General features: G+C 41.6%; 2 protein-coding genes across 6 annotated transcripts in view; both read right to left on the reverse strand.

Moving 5' to 3' along the window:
• Positions 1-221: 221 nt before the first annotated feature.
• Positions 222-16,227, reverse strand: kdm2ab (lysine (K)-specific demethylase 2Ab). 3 transcript variants are annotated; one of them, XM_053631716.1, is made up of 23 exons: positions 16,016-16,227; positions 14,863-14,895; positions 12,955-13,093; positions 12,767-12,845; positions 12,510-12,556; positions 12,189-12,367; positions 11,989-12,095; positions 11,211-11,304; positions 10,193-10,346; positions 9,992-10,107; positions 9,146-9,272; positions 8,788-9,053; positions 8,504-8,581; positions 7,785-8,051; positions 7,568-7,702; positions 7,366-7,446; positions 6,781-7,047; positions 6,635-6,667; positions 4,576-5,507; positions 4,257-4,420; positions 4,011-4,157; positions 3,616-3,828; positions 222-1,632 (listed from the first exon to the last, which is right to left on the reverse strand). In XM_053631716.1, the coding sequence occupies exons 2-23, from the start codon at positions 14,890-14,892 to the stop codon at positions 1,451-1,453; spliced, it is 3,837 nt and encodes a 1,278-aa protein (XP_053487691.1). In that variant the 5' UTR covers positions 14,893-14,895; positions 16,016-16,227; the 3' UTR covers positions 222-1,450. The 3 variants fall into 3 exon arrangements, with proteins under 3 accessions (XP_053487691.1, XP_053487692.1, XP_053487693.1); XM_053631717.1 differs by having other exon boundaries at positions 14,863-14,956; XM_053631718.1 differs by having other exon boundaries at positions 223-1,632; positions 4,576-5,477.
• A 2,578-nt stretch (positions 16,228-18,805) lies between these two features.
• The window catches only part of stx3b (syntaxin 3b), a 30,435-nt gene continuing 24,830 nt past the window's right edge, over positions 18,806-24,410 (reverse strand). Inside the window, exons 10-11 of one of the 3 annotated variants that reach the window (XM_053631740.1) lie at positions 24,146-24,248; positions 21,958-22,047 (exon numbers count right to left, since the gene is read on the reverse strand). In XM_053631740.1, the coding sequence (XP_053487715.1) occupies positions 24,159-24,248 (90 nt within the window). In that variant the 3' untranslated portion in view covers positions 21,958-22,047; positions 24,146-24,158. Of the gene's footprint in view, positions 19,353-21,129; positions 22,048-24,145; positions 24,249-24,410 lie in introns of those variants that run through there. The other 2 variants (XM_053631743.1, XM_053631742.1) reach the window with 2 other exon arrangements.

Raw genomic sequence — 24,410 nt, forward strand, 5'->3', positions numbered from 1 at the left:
TAATAGGCTCCTCTTCTTAAATTATCGTGGAGCATCTGCCATACAAGTCCCTATGAATGAGCTGTTACTACAGAAACAACACTGTATTAGAACGAGCATATTAATATTAACCTGTGATTTGAATTACAGCTGACACTACAGTCAGAGCTGCTGTTTAGATTATGATAATATATATATATTATTATTATTATAGAGAGATTGATCATATATCTCTATGTATGTGTCAGATATATAGATATACACAAATCAGATTTGGGAATTTAACAGCACTGCAGCATAAACTGTTAAATCATAACATTTAAATTATGGCATGCAGTTAAATCTAGCTAGTTACGTCGTTTCATGCGTGTTTTTATATTTTTCTGCTGCACAGATAATTTATTTTTTCTTTTTTGTTATAAGGTCTCTCTCTCGCGCACACACACTTTTGAACTAGACAACTCCGCTGACAGTTTCAATCTGTCCTTTAAAGCAAACTCTTTTCAGCACTTTAGTTCGTAACGAGTCCCCGCATGGCTGCTGTGTTCCCTCTTCAAAATCCCCTGCATAGGATTTCAATCAATGGAAATAACAAAAAAAAAAAAATTTAAACAGCTTTGGAAAAATGTACTTAAATGACTGTTCATGCGAGTGCAATCAGACAATAAAATTTACAACATATCTGGTTATTTCTTTATTTTTTTGCAAAACAAACAAAAAAAAAGTGGAAAAAAAAAAATCCAAAAATAATTACAACGCTACAGACTCTTCTTCTGGCATACTATAGGAGAGGAATACATTTACACGAGGGTGTGTATATATTTTGATATTTATATATATCTGTACTCTGTAACTAGAGAGAATGGAATTAAGAACTGAAAAGTATTCCTCTTGAAAAATAAATTCAGAGGTTAAGCACAGGAGTGAAACCAAATGCGACACCCTTACGCTGCTACAAACAACAGAAGCGTTGGAGTAAAGAAGACAGAGAAGTTAGAAAGAGTGGAAAAGGAGGGGATGGATTGAGATCAGGAGAGGCATGCAAGTTACAGACCTGCCCTGGAATAGAAAAAAAAAAACGGAAAAAAAAAAAAGGCTGTTGAGGAATAGCACCTGTTTCAAACTCTTATTGGAAGAGCCTGTGAGGATTCTCAAGCCTGTAATGCCAACTGTGATTGCCAACTGCTTCACTTGTTTGTACTCAGACCAAAGGGAAATATGAGGAAGTACAAATTAGGGGTAGCCATCGCTGAGTCCTGTTTACATAAAGCTCCTTCTAGATGCTTTGAGCTCCTCCATCATGGTGTTCTGTACATGAATCGCAGTCAAACAGAGCAATCATGCTGACCTTCCTACACATACACACGCCACAATATTCTCTCTCTCTCTCTCACACACACACACACACTTACAACAACTCTGCCACCACCCGACCAACCCAAACAGTCTGTCTCTCAAAGAAGGATGGGCTCTAGGATATTCTCTGGATAAGTTTATCGTCTGATAGGCAGTAGAGGGCATTGACGGACAGTTCGAAGATGAATTTCTCACAGGCCTCCCGGGAGATTCCTTTACAGCTGCGCAGGTCCAGCACAGAAAGACAGGACAAACGCTGCAGGTACACCAGACAGTGGTCCGTCAGACGACTGCAACCTGAGACAGAGAGAGACAGAGAGAGACTGTAATCAAAACCTATAGATAGGGAATGTGCAATGGTGTGGTCAGTGAATTAGGCATTCCCATATGACGTATATCTATAGACACTACTGACAGCAGCCAAGGTAAATTTGCTGTTTTTTTGCGGGAAACTACTTGAATTGGCATGAAATCGTCTTTCGCGGTGATGTTTGTTGGTTAACAAGACCTTTTAGCGGTACTCATGTTCGACGCACGTGAATCGAAGAGGGCTCTGGTTGAATGCGTGTCGTGACGTCACATAACGCGTCTCGGCCGGAAACACAGACAGAACGGGTACAGAAACTCCACGCTCAGGATTAACCCGTGGACGCTACCTACTGCTGCCAATAGATGAAAATGCTGCTAAATATTTCTCGCGAGATGACAGTAATTAATACATGCCCTATTACGATGCTGGTCAGATTTCACAATTTGCCATAAACGTACAAGTGCATCTCAAAAAATCTTAATATCAAGGAAAAGTTTTTTTTGTTTTCCCCCCCCCCATAATTTAATTCAAAAGTGGAACTTTCATATATTCTAGCTTCATTACACATGAAGTGAAATATTTCAAGCCTTTCTTTTTTTAATCTTGATGATTACGGCTTACAGCTCATGGAAATCAAAACTCCAGTATCTCAAAATATTAGAATAAAGAATTTATAATACAGAAATGTCGACCTGAGAAGACTCTAATCAGCGAATTAACTCAAAACACCTGCGAAGGTTTCCTGAGGCTTTAATCTCTCAGTCCGGTTCAGTATGCACGACCACAATCACGGGGAAGATGGAAGTAAATGTTGCATTTCATTTGGAAATCAAGGTCGCAGAGTCTGGAGGAAGAGTGGAGAGGAACAGAATCTAAGTTGCTTGAAGTCCAGTGTGAAGTTTCTGCAGTCAGTGATGATTTGGGTTGCCATGTCATCTGCTGGTGTTGGTCCAGTGTGTTTTCTCAAGTCGAGAGTCGATGCCGCGTCTACCAGGAGATTTTGGAGCACTTCATGCTTCCATCTGCTGACGAGCTTTATGGAGACGCTGATTTCCTTTTCCAGCAGGACTTGGACACCTGCTCACAGTGCCAAAACTACTAGTAACCGGTTTACTGACCATGGTATTACCGTGCTTGATTGGCCAGCCGACTCGCCGGACCTGAACCCCATAGAGAATCTATGAGAGACACCAGACCCAACAATACAGACGAGCTGAAGGCCGCTATCAAAGCAACCTGGACTTCCATAACAAACACCTCAGCAGTGCCACAGGCTGATCGCCTCCATGCCACGCCACATTGATGCAGTAATTCATGCAAAAGGATTAAAGCCTCGCCCGAGTATCGAGTGCATAAATTAACATACTTTTCATCAGGTCCACATTTCTTTATTATAAATTATTTATTCTAATATTTTAAGATACTGGATTTTTTATTTCCATGAGCTGTAAGCCGTAATCATCAAGATTTAAAAAAAAAAAAAAAACAAAACAAAAAAAAAAAAAAACACCAAGCTTGAAATATTTCACTTAAAAACAAACTTTTGCACGATATTCTAATTTTCTGAGATGCACCTGTATAGCAGTCATGTTTTCCTGAGTAGATAAATAGGAATGTCACCTTCAAAATATCCAGCTGAGTACTGTGAAACTCGGCGTTAGATGCCTCTTAAACTGTAGTCACAACCAATTGGTCAAGAGAGGTACAGGGTTAATCTTTAGTTGTTTACTAGAAGTACGAGCTAACGTCGGCAACGCAGAACTTTGAGCTAAGCTGCATCGATTTGCTACATAATCTTAAACAGTTTGCACCATGCTGAACTCCCTTAGTCTTAGTTTAAAACTAAATAAGCAAACAGTGATCGACTACCTTTCGAGATGTGCATGAAATCATCCTCGGAGTACGTTTATTTTGTTCCATACTTCCTATGCTTTTCAAAAGTGTAAGGTCTTGAGCACGTGTTCAGGTACCTGCTAGGTTGAGGTGTGCGAGTGTGTTGCGTGTGGATGAGCCCACGGCGGTGAGGAGGTTGAGAGCGTTGTCAGTCAGAGGGCAGTGTGAGAGCTCGAGCCTCGTCAGCTGGGGCATGTGCCTGATGATCAGCCTCAGAGTGGCCTCCGTCACCTCCAGACCACACAGCCTCAAGCACTGCACGTTTCTCAGCTGGGAACGGTTATTACTTCCTGCACACGCGCGCACGCGCGCACACACACACACACACACACACACACACACACACACAACTAACGTCTGGACGACTTGTGTCTAAAACTTCACTGCGATTATGCACCATTTTAAGGTTTATCCTGAAAAGTAGTATGTTTTTTTTTTTTTTCTTTCAGAAAGGACTGTGTGTGTGGGTTACCTGGTGGGCTGAGCAGCTCTCTGATCTGTGCATCTTTGACGCCATCTGCCCAGCGTAGGTCTAAGGACCGCAGTAAAGGACAACTGGGAGAACTCAGAGCGGACACGGATGCCCAGTTACACCCTGAAAGCACCAGATCTTTCAACCCTGAAGACAAGGAGACAAGGGTAAGTGAAGGGGAGGGGGATATATCCCGACCTATGAAACCAAATGTGTCAGAGGCAGCTTTGAGTGCAATGTGTGTACCTGGTAATCGGTTGACGAGCCATGTGAGCTGTTTCTTGGATATTGTCGCCCAGGACAGGTCCAGTGTAACCGGCTGGCGCTTGATGATGCCGGAGAGGGCCTGCGGGCTGATGGACTGGCAGCGGCTCAAACTGATGTGTGTCCACAAGCGCTTATCGCACCCCCTATTACAACAAAAAGTGTGGTTGTAAGACAAACACACACACAGAACAGTCAAAAATAAAATCAAAATATCAAAATATAAATTTAAAGAGTATTTCTTTAAATTCAAACCATATTTATACACTTATATATATTACGTGCACACACACACACTCACCATTTGTACCAGCTCTTGCACACAGCCATGCAGACGCACAGCTCGGATCGAGACAGGTAGCGGAAGACGGACACCCACACCAGCCTGCCCCAACCTGGTTCACTCGCTCCGTTCTGCTCGGGTGATGTGCAGGACACCGAGCTGTGAGAGGAGGCAGGAGGCTTCCCTCTCTCCGGTCGCACGTTTTTCCCGTTCCTCTCTCGCGCCGTGTTGTGATGCGACTCTCCAGAGCTATACCGTAAGCTCGGACTCACGTGACCGTGTTTGGAAGTGCTCCTGGTAAAGATGGGGGATCGAAGTTGCGGCCCGGCTGCGTGCAAGTGTGAGCGAGAGCGAGCTTTGTCTGCACGCCGCGAATCGCGCCGGAGTGGCGGGCGGAGCAGGGACTTGCCCTGGAAGTCGCTGTCGCTTTGGGTGTGGCTTACAGAGGATACGTTCGCTTCTAGCTTGGGGACGATAGTGCCGGGGTCCCGTCTGCCTCGTGACGGCTGCAAAGTCACGGTCACGCATGACCTCTGATCTCTGGTCTCGTCACTGAGTGCTGCGGAAGAGTCCGAGCGAGTCTGCTCTACGGACTCCTCCCCCTCAGTTTCCCGATCCCCGTTCTGTCGAGAGTTTCCGTTCTCGTCTTCAGTCGGCCTTCCTCCGTATCTCCGCGGCCGGTTTTCTTTACCTCCCATACCGTTCTCGATCCTTTCAGTCTTCTCACCCTCTTCCTCTTTGTTATTGCTGTCTCCATCCTCTTCTCTCGCCGTCCTTCCCCGCAGAGCTCCGCCTCTCGCTTCGCTTCTAAGCCTCACTTCTCTTCCCTGATAGGACGGCATGCCCCTCCTGCGCGTCACGCCCCTGCCGAGCCCTGCCCTGATCGCGCTTCCTCTCTCCAAACTCCGCCGACGCAAGAGCTTTGGAGAAACAGAGACAGGCGGCCGTGTCTGAGAGACAGAACGGCGGGAAAGAGAACGAGACACATACGAGGAAAGCAAAGGAGCAGAAAGCGAAAGTGACAGAGAAGGTGAGCACAAAGAGGATGCTTTTCCACAAGGACATGTTTGCTATGTGTGTCACAAAACCACGTGCTTCGGACACCAAAAGGGTAGCAAAAATAAAAGATCGATAAATATCACCCATCGTTATTATTTCCTTAAAGCTAACTTAAGCTTAGAGCAAGCCTCAGCCTAACACGTGAGGAAGAATTCCTTATACGTTATGAGAGTTATATGTACAGCTCTGGGTGAAAACCTCCTCCATTATGTTCGACCCGAATCTAACGAATAAGTCAGAGAAAATTCCTTCAAACGTTTAAAACGGGCGTAATTTTCACGCATCACCATGAGCACAAGCGGGTAGGGTTACAAAAGTACCGGTACCTCGGTGCCAAAAAGAAAAAAGGTTGACAGTACCAGATTTCGACTTAACCGCAGTATTTATTCGAGCAGTTCAAGCAGGTGAGTTTCAAATTATGGTAGCAGTTGCATTATTAATGTTGTAGCATAGTTTAAGTCGAGTGTATTATTGCAAAAAAAAAAAAAACCCCACAATCCTCGTTTTTGCTTACTTAATGTTTAACATACATGCGTTTAGCGCTAATACGATCAGGAGTCCTTATTAACCATTTAATGCTTTAATTTTTATTGGGGTAAGACAAATCTGTGGTTTATTAATTTTACACACCGGAGGCTTTTTGATGACCTATATATCTGTAATTTGTGTGTGGTTATTGCATTTAAAAAACAACATTTATATTGATATTTAACTTTTATTAATAAAAGAGTGTGTTGTTCAATTAGCATGTTTTTGGGTACCATGGAATTTTACTAGTATTGGTACAGACTACTCAAATTTTATACCGTGACAACCCTACGAGCCCGTGCGGGTCTATTGACACATTGTTCTTGCTGAAATCTATGGCAATCTATCTGCTTCTACAGATACCAAAACGTCCTTATCCCTCTAGAACCAGTCTGATCAGAGGGGGAAAAAAAAACCCAAACAAACCAAGATTCAGGAGGCGGAAGCCATGTACACACTTTGTAAAAGCATCACAGCGATGAAGACTTACCGACTGGAAGAGTTTGCTCCTCTCTAATTTGATCTGCAGCAGAAAAGGACGACAAAAACAAAGTCAGTTTTCAAGAGTAAAGAATAATGTGTACACACACACACACACACACACACACACACACACACACACGTCTGTGCCCCTACCCTCTTCCTGTGTTGTCGCTCCAGTGCCCCGGCTCTCTTGCGGCTCTGTTGGTGCTGCAGTAGGATTCTCTGTGAGGGTGGAGGTTGGCGTCGGGAGCGATTCAGAGGCAGGGACGAGGGTGACGGGGGAGGTTGAACCCTGCGCCCCAAACGCAGCCCCTCCACCCCGATGCCCTCCCTGTACGCCCGCTTAGCAGGAGGAGCGGAGGTTGGAGAGCTAGTTGTAACAGTGCTTTTACCCTCCTCCTCTGAATTACTGCTGGAAGACTAACACACAACATATAAAAAAAAGTCAGGAACCCTATATGGGTTTTTTTTTATATTTGTTTTTAATCAAAAGGAACATTTCTTTTCCTTTTTTGATCCTGTACAGAACAGATGTAGAAATGTTTTTATCTTCATTTAGTCCTAGTTGCATCATTCACACCAACACTGAACATAACACACATATATACACACACAGACTGTTTCCACTGAACTCACTGTCATTATCACGAGGTGTGTCGTTCAGTATATAGCGAAAAGGAAACTTGTTCACTGTTCTTGATTAGCAATGTTGTAGTGTACGATGACACCACATCCTACCTCAGTGTTCTTATCCTGGACACATTTGGGACATTCCCAGCAACTGGGAAGGTCCTTATTGATCACACCCTCCCCTGGGACCTTGAGGACACACACACACAAAAAAAACACCCAACAACATCAGCACCATATTTATCACAGTGAATCAGCTGAAAAAAGAAGAAAGAAAAAAGTGTATACAATCTGCATGCTTGGTGTTTACCGTTATACATTCCGGGTGTGTGATCTGACCACATTCGGAGCACTCCATGAGTGTTTGGGTGGTCTGGGTGCCTTCGGCGTCTTCCTGGCTCCCCTCTTTACATATGGTGCAGATTGCAGTCAGAGGCAGTGCCGGCTAGAGGAAAGGTCTCGGTTAGAGCCGTGAAGTAATTCGTGGAGGAGAACGTAACCCCTAGACGTTAGAATAAAGTACTCACAGACAGGCACTGTCTGAGAATGCAGGACTTCTTGAGTCGACCCGGGCCGCCGAACTTCTTCATGTCCCTGCAGTAGGTGCAATCTCCGCAGTGGGAGCGCCTGCAGCCCTCGCAGCGTTTACAGCGCACACGCCGCCGCCTCAGAGCCGAGATTGAAGATGTGGGCTTGGTTGGCCGTGGCACCGGGGGCATCGAGGGGCTCGGACCTGAAGCGCGCGGCCGATACATTACGGACGGGTGTGGGGGGAGCGGCCTGTACCACGAGGGCTACAAACACGGGAAAGAGAAAAAGTGTGTGTCAGCACACTGGGTACGAGGACAGGGTCTTAATAATACAGAGCTGATCAATTCTAAATAAACAAATACAAGTATATAAAAAATTTATCATCAAATGGCAAAAATCACCAAATGGGATGAAACCTCGCGGAGAATTTAATTATATTTATAATACTTTTTTTTTTTTTTTAAATCACAGTTTGAACCTTTACTCATTATCATCATCATCATCAGTGATGTCTTTAAATCTGGATTTTATATAAAATAAATAACCAAGTGCTAGAGCTCTCACAGAAACACTGCTAGTACAAGCTTTAACATGTTGGGCTTTAACAATAATGCCGTTGTGTGGCGTGACGACGATACAATCCCTTTTTTTATTGTAGTCATGTGACCATTTCAATTCCGAGTATGATGTAGTGAGGAGCAAAGGTTGCTCTTACCCTTTTGGGCCATGTGACAATGGGTTTTCCAGTGTAAGACAATTTTGGATCATCGTTGGCATGCTCTTCTAGCAGGGCCTGTGGATACCGAAATGAATCACGGTTAAATTTAACACTACATTCAGCACTTCATGACAATCTGATCTGTTTAGATCAATATTCTGCCTCTGTCTCCTGCAGATGTTATTCAAAGGAATATATAACCAGCGTACAAAAAAATTCTATTCTGTAGATGATAATCTCAAGTGGTTGGTTATTGAGTAGCGATGATGAAGTTTACGCACACGGATGTCACTGAGAAGTGCTGGAGCGTTTCTGATCCCTGCAGGTACACACTTCTTGTGGGCGGGCAGCTCCTCCAGTTTGTGCAGCAGCTGCCAGAGTCCTTCCAGCTCCAGTGGCGTCAGGTGGACCTTCACTCCAGGACGGGCCGGAGGAGAGGGAGCTTCTTCTTCCTCCTCCTCCTCCTCGTCGTCACCTTCTTCTTTCACCTCCTCTTTTTCCTCGGTATCTTCGTTGTTTGGTTTAGCAAAGTCATCTTTTGTCAGCCCTGTGTGTATAAGAATAAACTTATAAATAATACGCGTTGTCCTCGTTAACACAAAAATGTTAGCGTAGGTGTGTGTGTGTGTCTGTACTAACCGATGCCCAGCGAGTGTCTCTGGAACTCCGGGGTTAGATGAGAGGTGTTGGTCAGACAGTAGAGGTAACGCTCCAACACGTACCAACACATCTCGTAATAGAACGGGTAACGGAACTTAGCTGGGACCTGGAGAGAGGAGGAGAGGGAAAAAAAAAAAAACAACATACATCATACAATCTACATAAATATTTAAATATACAATATACTAATACATATATACACATAGATATATGAAAAATGTTAATCTATTAATTGTCTCTGCCCGTCACAGCAATTTTACCTGATTTGTATACAGTAATGATTTGTTTATTATTTTATGCTAGTAGGTTTATGTTCGTGGTATTAGCACCACCGTTTTTGTTGCACAGCCAAAATACTGCCTCCTTCATGCTACTGAACTCTTAGTTTTTTGTGAATGGAAGCCATAATATAACCATAGTTATGATGTTGGGCCTTAATTAATGTTTATTTCTATCGCTGCTCATCAGAATAATGAATGAGGCGTGTCAAAAAATTAAGAGAGATCTGATAAACTGATAAATATGTACCCAAAGAACATTGTTTTGTTGTGATTTAATGAGATAGGAAAACTTTAACAGCCCCGCCCCCTTTTGGCTGAGGTTAAACCTTCCCCGTATTAATAGTGTCTCAGACGTGGCGTGTGTCACACTCTTTTCCCTTCCTGTCCGTGACTGTGTCTTGTTAAGGTCAGGAAAATACACTCTGTGCAAGATTTATGCATGTCTCGAGTGCATCTGACGTAAAAACGTTCTATACGATCTAATGACTCAATTTGCAATATCGCCCCCAATATCGCAAAACTGGATCTGTATGTCTGAACCAACCCGTGTGCGGTCCTCGATGTTGTAGATGTTCAGCTGCATAGGAATGTTAAAACTGTGCAGGAAATTCCCTCCGAACACCAGAGTATCCTCAGGTGTGTAGACTGCATGGATCCAACCTACACACACACAATCAACTGTAGTATAACTCGTACACAAACTTTGTATTCTGTCACTCCAGTTTAAAACTATGCGTACACACACCTGAGGGGATCATGAAGGTGTAACCCTGATTTAGCTCAACGCGCTGGCAGGCGGTGGCTTTGTCCCCGAGGAAGATGTCACCCTGTTTTCCTGACAATACCCAGTTCTCATAGAGCTCCAGGTTGTGTGGCGTGGGCGGGATCAGCCAGAACACCTAGGGATTAACCCAGGGGCACAAGATCTAAAAACCTCATTCGAAAAAGTCCATTATAAACAATATAACAACATCATAAAACATAAGAAGCACACTACCAGTCAAACGTTTGGAGACAACTGAATGAAATGTTTCTCATGATCTTAAAAAGGTGTACGATTAAATGTTTGAAATCGGTGAAACACACTCATTCCTTATTTTATTTCCCTCCCTCACCCTACATTTTAGAATAATACTAAAGTCATCAAGACTCTGGAGTAACACAAATGGAACTATGGGAATTATGTTGTGATAAAAAAAAAATCCAAAATAAATCTAAATAATTTAATATTTTTAGCATCTTCAAAGTAGACGCCCTTTTTGCCTAGAATTTCCAGAAATGTAATCTTGGCGTTTTCTCACCCGATTTCTTGAGGAATTTCCCCGAGATGCTCCTTTAACAGTATTAAAGGAGTTCACACCGACGCTGGACTCTTATCGGCTGCTTTTTGGAATATTTCCCTCCGAGTTGTCCATTTAAAACAATATTTTTTGTAAATAAAATGTTATTTTTTTAATGAAAGAAATGGATATATGTCGGCACAATTACATTTCTCTCCACAACACAGATTTCAAACCTTCGGATCAAAGGGTCTTTAAGATCATGAGAAACATTTCAGTCGAGTGTCTACAAACTTCTGACCGGTAGTGTACATGTATATGAACATTCTACTGTAAAACGCAACTTCAGACATTAAGAATCCAGAGAGAGCCGGGAAAACAGTTCCAAGCACATCATCATAAGCACACAGTGCAATGCATTACTGCATCAATGCTTTCTCAGAAGCAGAATAGAATGCCTGTGTATGTGTGTGTGGTTCTCACTTTGCGTCCCCTCAGGATGTGATACCAGACTGATGTGCCACCAAAGTCGATATGGAAGTCTGTAAAGCAGCCCTTCACACTCATCAGACAGTACCTAGGCAGATTAAAATGGTTTACCTTCACAGCCAAGTAACAAGCAGAAAGAGCAAATAATAAGGGGGACAAATCTGTAGTTTTTATTTTATTTAATTCAATGCCTCATGGTGGTGTGATGCACCCCGATGCTTTGACTACAGCACAGGCTACTTCTCCTGCATGAATCTAGGCGCAATCTGGCTGACGCGAAGAGTTTTTTTGGACACTTTTCAGAAACAGGAGCACGCAGGCATGTGGAAACGCTAATAAAACCGAGCAATATAAAGCTACCATATAGCTCATCTGCTTACCACACTCTGCCACCTCGCATTCGGACGTATCGTGTTAAAATAAAGACACTAACCGGAGTAAAACAATCAACTTTTGTGTGGAGGGAACACCACATGTTCATAGCTGACCAATGAACTTTGGTCAATGAATTGCTGGATTTTTTTGTCAAGGACACAAACACCACGTGCTACATCATACATAATCGTATACTTGTTGGGGGTCCCTGCGTGCTATTAATGCGCTTAACTAGCTCGCCATTTTTACATTATTACATTAAGTGGTTAAGCTACCACGTTTGAGCCTAGTCTGATTTCTGGTAATGGGACTCGGAAACACCCTGGAGCTTTAACCTGCCTGGTGCGCTGGCTAATAAATGTATATCACATGCAAACACTACGTATCTGTAACTCACTTCTGTACTTTGGGGTACTGCATGTCAGTGATGGCGTTGGTGGAATCTCTCTGTCTCTCCTTCAGGTGCCGCGGCCACATGATATCCACCCAGTCGATCATATCAACCTTAAACCCACAAAGCAAACCGTCAGGGATTTATCACAGTCTCTTTCGTGCTTGTGTGTGTGCGTGCGTGCATGCGTGAAAGAAATGTCCTACTGAGGCAGGTCTCTTGACGAGATGCTCCAGTTTCGTATGACTGAACTCCAGACTGATGACGTTGTACAGCTTTTCCCTTTCCGAGGCTGGAGTTTCGTAGTACCGCCTCCATTGACTCATTGACATCTCCATGCCCTTTTGAGTGCTCACGTCCATCACGTCGATCATCCTGCGACTGCCTATCAGAGGGACGCGGAGAGCAGGGTGTAGAGGAAGCGAGTTCAAAGCAAAAGAGCCGAGACGAGACAGAACGAGTGGATTTTGAATAACGTGTATACGTTATAAAGTAAAGAAATCAAAAACAGAGGGGAAAACGCTTACCTACAAACAGTTTCACGTCACTCACGCTGAAGTCTGGATCGGGCATCCTGTGAACACAAGGAGACTCGGTTTCGACAAAACTATACGTTTGTGTAAAAGCGACAGCAAAACAGTATGCAGAAAGTATAACAGAGAGACAGACAGACAGATGGAAAAAGAGACAGAGAGTCATAAATAGAGAGAGAGATAGAGACGGGATGAATGAATGGATGGATGGATGGATGGATAGATAGATATAAAAAAAAAAAAAAACATACTGAATGCCAAGACCATCTGCTGTAGTAAAGATGATGGGGTCCCGAAGCCCCTCCCGCTGGATGTACTCAAAAGTGAAGTCTGCAGAAAAGAGGCCCCGCCCCCCAACACACACACACAGTTAAATATGCACTGACTAGATCAGAGTCTGTGATGTTCAGTGTAATATCAATATGTTTACCCCACTGACCTTTCCCATCCATGATTTTGACCAAGTCTGAATTGAAGTAGCTGCTTTCAAGCTTTTCCTCCAGGTCAAAGGTTGTCTTCCCCTCAATCTCATCGTCCGAGATGCCATCGTCCTGGTAGCGCCGGCGTGTTCCTGTTCGCTAAACACACAGTGGAGAGGCTGGGTGAACAGTAAAGCTCGAACTAACATGCCAATCTGAGCTAAACAGAACTGCCATAACTGCAGCCACACTTCCACCTTAGCTTCAACACGCACATGAAAGACAGACAGACAGACAGAAGGGAGAGTAACTATGAACTAAATATACAGTTACAAACAAAATGATTCAACCCCCAGTGCAAATCAGCTTTATTGTCGAAATTTACAGACTTTTAGCTGTTTGCAATGAACAAATCAAACAAAAGCAATTGAAATAGTTCAACATAAATGCTTCAAGTGGTTTTCCCAAATTCAACTGAAAATGCAACTTATAATGATTTCTCCACTCTTAAGATTATTCAACCCCCTGAAAAGAAACCCTTACAACAGCACAAATATGCAGAACAGGTGTTGTCTCAAGCACACCTGATGAACTAATCAAGGGCTTCATTAGTTGCAGCAGGTGTGTTTGAGCTGGAACACACGAAATACCTGAACAGGGCAGAAAAATAAAGCCATCAACGGCATTCGTCGTATTGAACTATGTCAGTTGCTTTTGTTTGATTTGTTTGTTGCAAACAGCTGAAAGTCTGTACATTTTGAAAATAAACCTGATTTGCACTGGGGGTTGAATAGCTCACTAACTGACTCAAGCCAATGCTTTCAATTTTATAATCTTATGCGACACATAAGGGGCCCGACTGCAGCGAGCTTGTGTCCTGTGTCCAGGTACAGGGTTTGTGTTCCACCTACTATCCGTTCTAAATCTGTTTAAGTGAAGGAAGCATACGCGTACCTGTTTACGGCTAAAACAATTCATATTTACACTTAAACCTGAACTGGGTGTGGCCTAAAACCAAAAGTGTTTTTCTTTCCCCCTTTTGAAAGAGAGACATTTCTTGCTCGCAGAGTTACTGTTTGTACCTGGCAACATCATCAAAAATATTTAATTGTTTTTATTTCCCAAAGTATAAACTAGCAGCTTAATTTAATAACCCTGAAGTTGTTGTTACTAAGGATGAATGAATGAATGAACGAATGCTGTAAATATATCATTAAATGTTAACGAATTTTGTCTTTCGCTGTGTCCCTCAAGCTTCACGATCTTTATTTACATATGTTTTGTTTAGAAACAACCCTACTAAGCACTTAGTACGCTGGAATGTTAAGAGAGAAAAAAAAAAAACATTCAATTTAGATTAAAAAAAAGATCCGTTTTGATCTGAGAAACATAAGGACACTACATGCCCAAAAGTTTGTGGACACCTGACCATCACATCCCCAAACTGTTGTCACAAAGACTGTAGCACACAATCGTATAGGGTGTCTTTGTATGCTGTAAAATTACAATTTCCCTTCACTGGAACTAAGAGGCCCAAACCTGCTCCGGCATGACGATGCCGCTGTGCACAAAGCGAGCTCCGTGAAGACATGGCTTGCAAAGTTTAGAGTAGAAGAACTCAAGTGTCCTGACCTCAACCCCACTGAACACCTTTGGGACGAACTGGAACACCCAACTGCACCCCAGACCTCCTCACTAATGCTCATGTGGCTGAATCCCCACCACATGCTCCAAAATCTAGTGGAAAACCTTCCCAGAAGAATGGAGCTGATTCCAACATTATAAAGCGAGACTAAATCTGGAATGGGACGTTCAACAAGGGCATACGTGTGCGATGATGTCATGAGGTGTCCACAAACTCTCGGCCATACAGTGTATGTCGTTACTGTATTGAGAATCTTTGTTTGTAGAGTAGAAATTGAACTCACCAGGCGCTTGCTGTAGCGGGTTTCCTCCATTGCCTGAAAAGAGCAACACACAGGGTTGAGTTTGCGGTGGTCCCGAGACCAGAGGCACGACACGCTGTGGTCAAAGCAGATGAGATACGAGGAAACGTTCATTTAAATGAACTAGAGACAAATCAACCACAAACCTCTCTGCTGAAAAGAATACATATACAAATACACACACATACATTATATATATATATATATATATATATATATATATATATATATATAATATATAAAATCCATCACAGAAATTTTAATGGTTTTCACTATAAATACCATTATAAATCAACAGCTAACCATTACCAGTCCTTCACAATATCCACTAGACAAAGACTCACAGGGACTATTACAATTTCCATTAAAACCAATACAATTCCCATTATAACCATTACTAATTCTAATGAGAGTATCTATTGTTATTATTTTTCCCCCCAGCAGGGCAATCACTGGCGTTTCATCTGTATTATTGAAAAACAGACATTTCAGCTTCATTTGACATTTCAAAAACGACTCTCACTCACATCATATAAAGAATATAAAAATATAAACTCGCTAATTCATCATTTGGGAGTGAAACTGAACTGGTCAGACATTAAAAAGGCACTAAAGTTACTTCTGAAAAGTAGAAACAAAGAGTCTAGTAGAGGAACAACATCAGCTGGGTGGCTCTGATTTGACTCAATGAGCACTTTACACAACGACAAATCAGACAGCTATTTAACTCGTATAACTATATTAACCTGTTTGTATTTCTTCACTTCTCATTGAACGTTAAAGTTTTTAAGCTGATAAAAGACAGCCCCGTTGATAGCTCCGTTAAAGGCAGTTCGCTAGCATCCGGAGCTAACTGTGTTAGCCGAACTCTCCACCTACCGCTTTAACACCGCCCGAGTTTCTCACACAGCATTTTAAAAAATAATATTTTAACTAATTCCGACTCCTTGTTATATTAAGAGAAGTGTAATAAAACGCGAGCCAGAAATACGAAACACACTGCTAGCGGCTAATCTAAAACTAGCCAGTTAGCATTTTCATTGACACCCTGCTAGCGTTAGCAAAACACACAATGTTAGCTGCCTAGGAACAAAACAAGCTAGCAAACCCCAAATCTTTAGACCTTTAACCATACCTAGCGTTCAGAATTATATTTTTTTTTCTTTCTTAGTAGTAATAATGATGTCTTTTCAGTTTAATGCGAAGAAACATTGGGTGTTTCTCTAACTGCAGCTGAAATTCATCCTGTCGTATTCTCGCCCACTTAATATGCTTATTATTGTATACGATAAAGTTAAAGGAGTCCGCTTCCATCCGCCATTTTCAGATTGTCATTACACACACACACAGCGTGAGCATCTATCTACGCCCCGCCCCATATCAAATATAGTCCAATCAAAAAGCGGGTATGTAGATTATAGGGTGCTGATTGGTCAACACCCATGCCACTGACGTGTATAGTTCTCGGATTGACCACGCCTCGTGTATTTTTACCAGAGAGGGCAGGTTTAATGTGTGAAGTTGAACAGTGAAAAGTCTGAAGGGCAAAATTTTATACAAAAGTAATCAATGTAACGAAATTTTGGTTGGATTAAATACAGCAGATATGAAGACATTTAGGTTAGAATATATATATATATATATATATATATATATATATATATATATATATGTATGTATGTATATGCAATTAGAGTCACTGTAATTAACAAACAATGATAAATCTATTTGGGAAGAGTGGGTTCAGTTGTCACATTGGTCACTTGAGTAGTGATGGGAAGTTCGGATCATTTTACTGACTCTGATCTTTGAATCTCGTTCATTAAAATGAACAAATCTTTTTTTCCCGAGTCAATTCGTTCATTCCAGCAGAAAATAATTAAAATGTTATGTTCAATTCCCAAACACATCTAGTACTTACGCAAAAGTTGATCACATTTGGAATAAAAAATAAACCACAGGCTGATGCAGCCAAGGACGAGTTATGAGAAACAGAAATGATCCATTAATAGCTTAGCTGGATCTTCAGGCTACACAGTCTGTTAGTTCACCTCACCTCTTGATCTGAGTCGTTCGTTCTTTTGTCACATCACATTTGTCACGTTTCCACAGAAACCGAAATGATTAATTCACGTCTCGAGTCTTTGGGTTCGAGTCATTCGTTCATCCCATGACCGACCCATAGGCTGAATGCAGTGGGGCTGTGACGAGATGAACGAACGACTCGAATCCGAAGACTCGAGAGGTCAACTAATCATTTCTGTTTCCTGTACAGAACCTATGGGGATGTTGCAGCCCATGCACGGTCAACACAAAATGAACAAATCGCTCTCTGAGACAACTCGTTGTTCCCGAGTCATATTAAAGATTCGTTCAAAATGAACGAATCGTTCATGAACGACACATCACTATTCATGAGTCAAACAAAAGCAGCTAAAAGCTTTCAAATCTCCAATGTTTGACATATGATAGGTCTGTTAACAATTGCTAATAAACAAATCAAAATTTCATGCTAATATCAAAGCAGATACAAGATTAATTCAAAGGACCATGGGTGGGGTCAGTTGTAACATCTATATTGATTAAAGTCCCTGTGAAGTGCCTTGAAACGCGCAGAATTATTCAATGTGTTGACATAATTTCCACTGAAACAGGAAGTCAGGGTGGGACATATTGAGTGGCCCCTCACCTTTTTTAAATAGGCAATAAAGTTAACTTACCTCACAGCCCAAGCGAAAACCTCTGGTATAGTATTTTTGTTTTGTTACGTGTATGCTAGCGTATAAGCAGTCATACGCATAGCCTTTCAGAGTATATTCTATTTGACATGTACACATACAGTATGCGCATACTCTGCTGATGACGAAATTAGCATCCCGCGTACTGTACGCTGTTCCTAGCGTACGCGTAAAAAGTGAAGCATGCCTTCTGCTTAAGCCATACATGACAGTTAGTACCATGGATGCGAGCCTGAACAAAAATGATGCGTTGGATTGACTCGTAGAGGATTTTTCTCCACCTCCTTCGCCTGTTCCAGCGGACCTTGCAGAATCTTCTACCGATGAAGAAAATGAACCAGTGACTGTCTTTAGAGTCAGGACAACTGAATAAAACGCGCACGTTCGAACAGCCAAACACACGTTTATAACCCGTGCTTACTGATATGATTTCTCTCGCTCAACAACGGCAATTCGGCAAGGTGATTTTTAGAATGTTGGGGGTGGGACACTTCAGATTCTACAGAGCGTTTGTAGTCTCGACCCAGAGTTCAGCACATGACATCAAATCAACATGGCTGCTCACAGCATCAACAGTAACAGTACACATTTATTACCCTGTATATATACTAGTATTTGCTTTATATCAGTCAACATACAGATATATTCGCTTGTTAAATCTAAAACATCGACTATACAGTTAGCTGTTCCGAGGAGGTTAATATACATCAATCCTCATCGTTAGCTAAGTAAAGTGTTGCTAACATGGAAGCATCCAGGTTTTTTTTTGGGTCCACTTTGTAGCGTGAATGCACTGTGGTTGAAAATGACGTAATTCAGAGTTCCTACGTCTAAAGGTTAGGGTCAAACACAATATGAATGTCACCATGAGCTTGTTGCTAATTGGAGTGATCGAAAGTGTTACAACTTACCCCACTCTCCCCTTCTTACTGAGTAGGAAGACAGATCATTATTGAGTTTATATTCATTAATAGATTTAATACTTAATGCACACAAATGGATAGCACATACACCAACAACACGCCAACCACCTTTTGTGAAAGAACTTCTATATCAGAATAGTACTACATATACATATACCAACATATAACATAAATACACATTCTAAAAATAAACATACACACTAACACAAATATACTTTAAGAGAAAGCTTTTTTTTTTTTTTTTTTTTTTAGCAAACGACTATCCCGATTTTCATTTTGATTATTGTAACTGACTTAGACAGTTAATTGGTACTAGGTTTGATGATGATAAGGACATTTTAGAAACAAAACCCAAAGGAAGTGAGTAAGAGAGGAGAAAACAAGGAAAACAACACGTTTGACAGCCTTCCGGTGTCAATCCTGTGATCCTGAAAAAAAAAGAAAAGAAAAAAATTCATTATAGAGCGTGAACAATTACTAGTAAACGCTATGGTGCCAATACCTGTATTAACTAATACTTTTTAAAAATGTATTTTGCAAAAATATTATGAAACGAAAGCGAATTCTGTGAAGGCGAATATAAATTTGCCAGACATATGGTAAGATAATCCAGTTTTAAACGAGTCATTTCTTTTAGGATCCTCATGACAGATTATTATGCATGTATCTTCACGGGTACTAACTGAAAACATATGGGCTGCAAACATACACAGCCTTTTACCTGATCACAACTTTACGAGAAGAAGCTGTAGAGACAGGAAAAGGCAACTATCCCCAGGATGACACAACACAACATGATCATCATTTTCTTCTACAAAAGGAAAGCAGATGATTGAAAGGGCCAAAAGAACACCCACAGAGACAGTGAGCAGAAAAAGCATGTCAAAAATAAGAATAAATAATTACATGCACATGCAATCTGATATGATCTGTTACTTTTTTTTTTTTGGATTCATTTGTAATTTATAATTTTCATAAAGTCAGGCTCTAAGGGGGGGGGGGAGGGGTTGGGGTTAAGTAAAGGAAAGGAATAAAACAGGAGCACCAACAGGAGGGGTGTGTACGTGTGTGTAAAAAAGAAAGAAAGGCAGAGGCAGACAACAGTAAATACAAACACTTACATACGGTTTGACTGTATTAGTCTACTACTATTATATTAAGTCTTCAATGGTTTTAACAACAATCGATTGGTCAGAAAATTAACAAGAATGAAACAAATAGATAAAGTAACTTAGTATGGGATAGCTTTTCCCTTTGATTTCTTTCAATGTTTAAGCCTTGTGGGTAAACTTGCAGACAGCTTCTTCTTATTATTAATATTTTGTATTTATTTTTAGAGCGCACAGCGGCTTAATGGTTAGCATGTTTGCCTCTGGGTCTGGGGTTCGATTCCTGCCGGAGCCCTGAGTGTGTGGAGTTTGCACGTTCTCTCCGTGCTACGGGGGTTTCCTCCGGGTACTCCGGTTTCCTCCACCAGTCCAAAGACATGCATGGTAGTCTGATTGGTGTGTCCAAAGTGTCCGTAGTGTATGAATGGGTGTGTGAATGTGTATGTGACTGTGCCCTGCGATGGACTGGCACCCCGTCCAGGGCATCCCTTGTGCCCCATGCTCCCTGGGATAGGCTCCAGGTTCCCCGCGACCCTGAGGGATAAGCAGTATAGAAGATGGATGAGGGATAAGCAGTATAGAAGATGGATGAGGGATAAGCAGTATAGAAGATGGATGAGGGATAAGCAGTATAGAAGATGGATGAGGGATGAGCAGTATAGGAGATGGATGAGGGATGAGCAGTATAGGAGATGGATGAGGGACGAGCAGTATAGGAGATGGATGAGGGATGAGCAGTATAGGAGATGGATGAGGGATGAGCAGTATAGGAGATGGATGAGGGATGAGCAGTATAGGAGATGGATGAGGGATGAGCAGTATAGGAGATGGATGAGGGATGAGCAGTTAGGAGATGGATGAGGGATGAGCAGTATAGGAGATGGATGAGGGATGAGCAGTATAGGAGATGGATGAGGGACGAGCAGTATAGGAGATGGATGAGGGACGAGCAGTATAGGAGATGGATGGATGGATGTATTTCTTTTTATTTTGTATTCCCAGACGTGTTCGTTTGAATTTTACATCAAACATTTTACTCATTATCATGATTTTACCTTAGTGTACAAGACTATATAAGTGAATTTCCCTGTTTCTAGCTTTCCCCCAAAACAGTTCACTGCAGCACATGTAAAAGAGCAAATGGTGGTACAGGAAGTCTCAGGAGTACATTTGTTCAATTATTGCATATTTTCTGACCAACGATTTGTTTTGCCCAGAAGTGTACATCACTCATTACAGTTAACTAACTAGCTTATTGTTAAAACAGGACGAACATGGAGGAGTCCACGTGCTCCTTTATTTTGTTTGGTTTTGTTTTCCCCCACTTTGTAGCCTGAGGTCAAAAACGACAAGCCCAGACTTCGCTCTTTCGGGGCCATTGGATAAAAGCGTCAAAAATGAAAGCCTTCGTCACAAAGACGGCTGTTCATACAGTAATCAGGGCAATTCCACTCATTCACTCACTCACGCCTCCAACAGTTACAAATATAAAATCATTTATTGCTCACGTGACATTAGTTTTTGTTGTTGTTTGTTACAGGAAAGCGTAACAATTTAAAAACACAACTTAATTGCACTTTATCCTTCCTATTTGTGGGTCAATCTCATTAAAGCTTATAAGTTCCATTATTATTATTAACCAAATTCCACTGAAATAAGACATTCAAGACGCAAATTATTACATATCATTATATGTGGACCTTGATCCAAACAAGGGAACCTTACGACAGAAATGTCAGGTGATAAAAGTGTTCCCAAAGCTCTATAAACGATCACCGAGTGTTTCTTGAAAACAAATGTAAAGCTCAAAAAAGGTCATTTTCCACAGAGGTATATGAAATGTCACATGTGAAATGACAGGTTGACTGAATGGATAAAGATGTTAAAGGAAGAAAACAAACAATAATAATAATAATAAATTACAAATACAGTTACACCACTTTAGGTTCCATGGGTGATTAGTCAAGTCGTTGGTGTAGAACACGCTATTAAAAATGTCAAGGCTGGAACGTGGAGGTCTATTTCTCCGTATAATCCATACTTCAACAAAACAGTCCCTTTACGCAAAACAGATTTGCTTTGCGATTTGCCCCAGCAGTCAGCGTGCTTTAAACGAAAGCACGCTTTCAAACAGTCGGGGTGAGGAGTCGTCCGTCCGTCCGTGTAGGGCAGGAGAGGAGAACACAGTGACGGATGAGAAGGGTGTTTAACTTCTGTCTCACCTCTCGAGCAGGGATGAGAGAGAGAAAGAGAGGGACCGGGATTGCCACAGGTGGATAAATGACTCGAGTGGGAGGAGTCACAGAAATGGGTGTGGTCTCAGAGTGTCTGTGTGAGTATGATGATAATGATGATGACCAAAACCACAGCACCAATCACACCCAAGATGATAATTTTCTACCAGAGAGAGAAGAAGAAAAGTACAGTCAGTTTCAACAGTGATAATAAATGACTAAACAGCAAATTAAGATTAGAGCAGGTAACCCCATCGAAGCCATGGCAAAGGAAAAGCAAGACGCTAATGCAGCAGACAAGGTGTGAACTAGGCTTGGGTAATGTCATACATCTAGCATAGAAATAGTTTCTATCATTAGTGTAATGATATAAGGCAGGAGTTTCAAACATATAGCTGGTTCAAATGTAGAATCCATGTTCTCAATTAAAACCCCTTGTGGACTTTAATAATGAAAGATTAAATTAAAAAAAAGGAGCCACAGGTGCATCTAAAAAAATTTAATATTGTGGTAAAGTTACATTCTTCCCCGTAATTTAATTCAAAAAGTGAAACTTTCATATATTCTAGCTTCATTACACATGAAGTGAAATATTTCAAGCATTTCTTTTTTTAATCTTGATGATTACGGCTTACAGCTCATGGAAATCAAAACTCCAGTATCTCAAAATATTAGAATAAAGAATTTATAATACAGAAATGTCGACCTGAGAAGACTCTAATCAGCGAATTAACTCAAAACACCTGCGAAGGTTTCCTGAGGCTTTAATCTCTCAGTCCGGTTCAGTACACACGACCACAATCACGGGGAAGATGGAAGTAAATGCTGCATTTCATTTGGAAATCAAGGTCGCAGAGTCTGGAGGAAGAGTGGAGAGGAACAGAATCCAAGTTGCTTGAAGTCCAGTGTGAAGTTTCCACAGTCAGTGATGATTTGAGGTGCCATGTCATCTGCTGGTGTTGGTCCACTGTGTTTTCTCAAGTCGAGAGTCGATGCCGCGTCTACCAGGAGATTTTAGAGCACTTCATGCTTCCATCTGCTGACGAGCTTTATGGAGACGCTGATTTCCTTTTCCAGCAGGACTTGGACACCTGCTCACAGTGCCAAAACTACTAGTAACCGGTTTACTGACCATGGTATTACCGTGCTTGATTGGCCAGCCGACTCGCCGGACCTGAACCCCATAGAGAATCTATGAGAGACACCAGACCCAACAATACAGACGAGCTGAAGGACGCTATCAAAGCAACCTGGGCTTCCAGAACACCTCCGGAGTGCCACAGGCTGATCGCCTCCATGCCACGCCGCACTGATGCAGTAATTCATACAAAAGGATTAAAGCCTTGACTGAGTATTAAGTGCATAAATGAACATACTTTTCATCAGGTCGACATTTCTGTATTATAAATTCTTTATTCTAATATTTTGAGATACTGGATTATTGATTCCCGTGAGCTGCAAGAAGTAATCATGAAGATTAAAACAAAAAAGGCTTGAAATATTTCACTTTATGTGTAATGAATCTAGAATATATGAAAGTTCAGCGTTTTTAATTAAATTACTGGAAAATTTTTACTTTTCCCCGAAATTCTAATTTTTTGAGACGCACCTGTAGTCTCTAGTTATTCCACTAGGGGGCAAAATAGAGCAACTAATTATAAGGCCCATGACCTCAGCTAGTCACAAAATTTGCCAATGATACGAAATTTGAAAAGTTTGAGAAGCTAAAGATTTGATATATAATCCAAATTAAAGCCGTTTCCCAAATAAGCCCATGTCAAATATAACGCCAATTCCAAGTCGATTTCACTTCTAGGATTTAACAGTACAAAAGGTGGAGCAGTAAAGTACAGTAAAGCCATAATTTTGGAGAAAAAAAAACACAAAACAAAACATTTTCTTGGTAATTAACCCTTTGTATGTACTCTCTTACTTAACAGACTTAATGGCTTAACTGATGTGTTTGTGTGTGTGCGCATGTTAATTAATGAACAGTTACCCAAGCCTAAAATCAACCTACTTTCAGGAGGCAGGAAGAAACCTTGAAAACTAACACCATCACCTAAAACCTTACCCTCACCTAATGCATTAACACCCTTAAACCCTACACACACACACACACACACACACACACACACACAATCTGCACCACACCCCCACCACACCCCATTTTTATCTCTCTCACACACACACACTCTGCACCACACCCCCACCGTACCCCATTTTTATCACACACACACATCTTTCCTATACTTACTCACCAGCTATAGTGGCTTACGCCCGTTTAAGTCCTACAGACAGTCCTATTATCAAAGCGATAATGGCAAGAATCACCAATACAACGCACACTATAATCACCACTTTCTGTGAAAACACACACACACACACACACACACACACACACACACACACACACACACACACACAGTTGGCATCAGTTTCAGATCCTCTGATTACTATTAACTAGATTAACTAGTCTCGAGCTGACCACAGAAATATACTTTACCGACATTTGAACAAAAACAG

Source organism: Ictalurus furcatus, chromosome 8 (genome assembly GCF_023375685.1).
Source record: "Ictalurus furcatus strain D&B chromosome 8, Billie_1.0, whole genome shotgun sequence".
Lineage (NCBI taxonomy): Eukaryota > Metazoa > Chordata > Actinopteri > Siluriformes > Ictaluridae > Ictalurus > Ictalurus furcatus.

Coding starts and splice junctions, on each gene's coding strand:
- kdm2ab (XM_053631716.1), bottom strand. CDS start 14,892: ATGGAGGAAACCCGCTACAGCAAGCGCCTG. Junction 8,582..8,787: donor CACTTCTCAGTGACATCCGT/GTGCGTAAACTT, acceptor CGGTATCCACAG/GCCCTGCTAGAAGAGCATGC. Junction 4,158..4,256: donor GCTCGTCAACCGATTACCAG/GTACACACATTG, acceptor CCTTGTCTTCAG/GGTTGAAAGATCTGGTGCTT.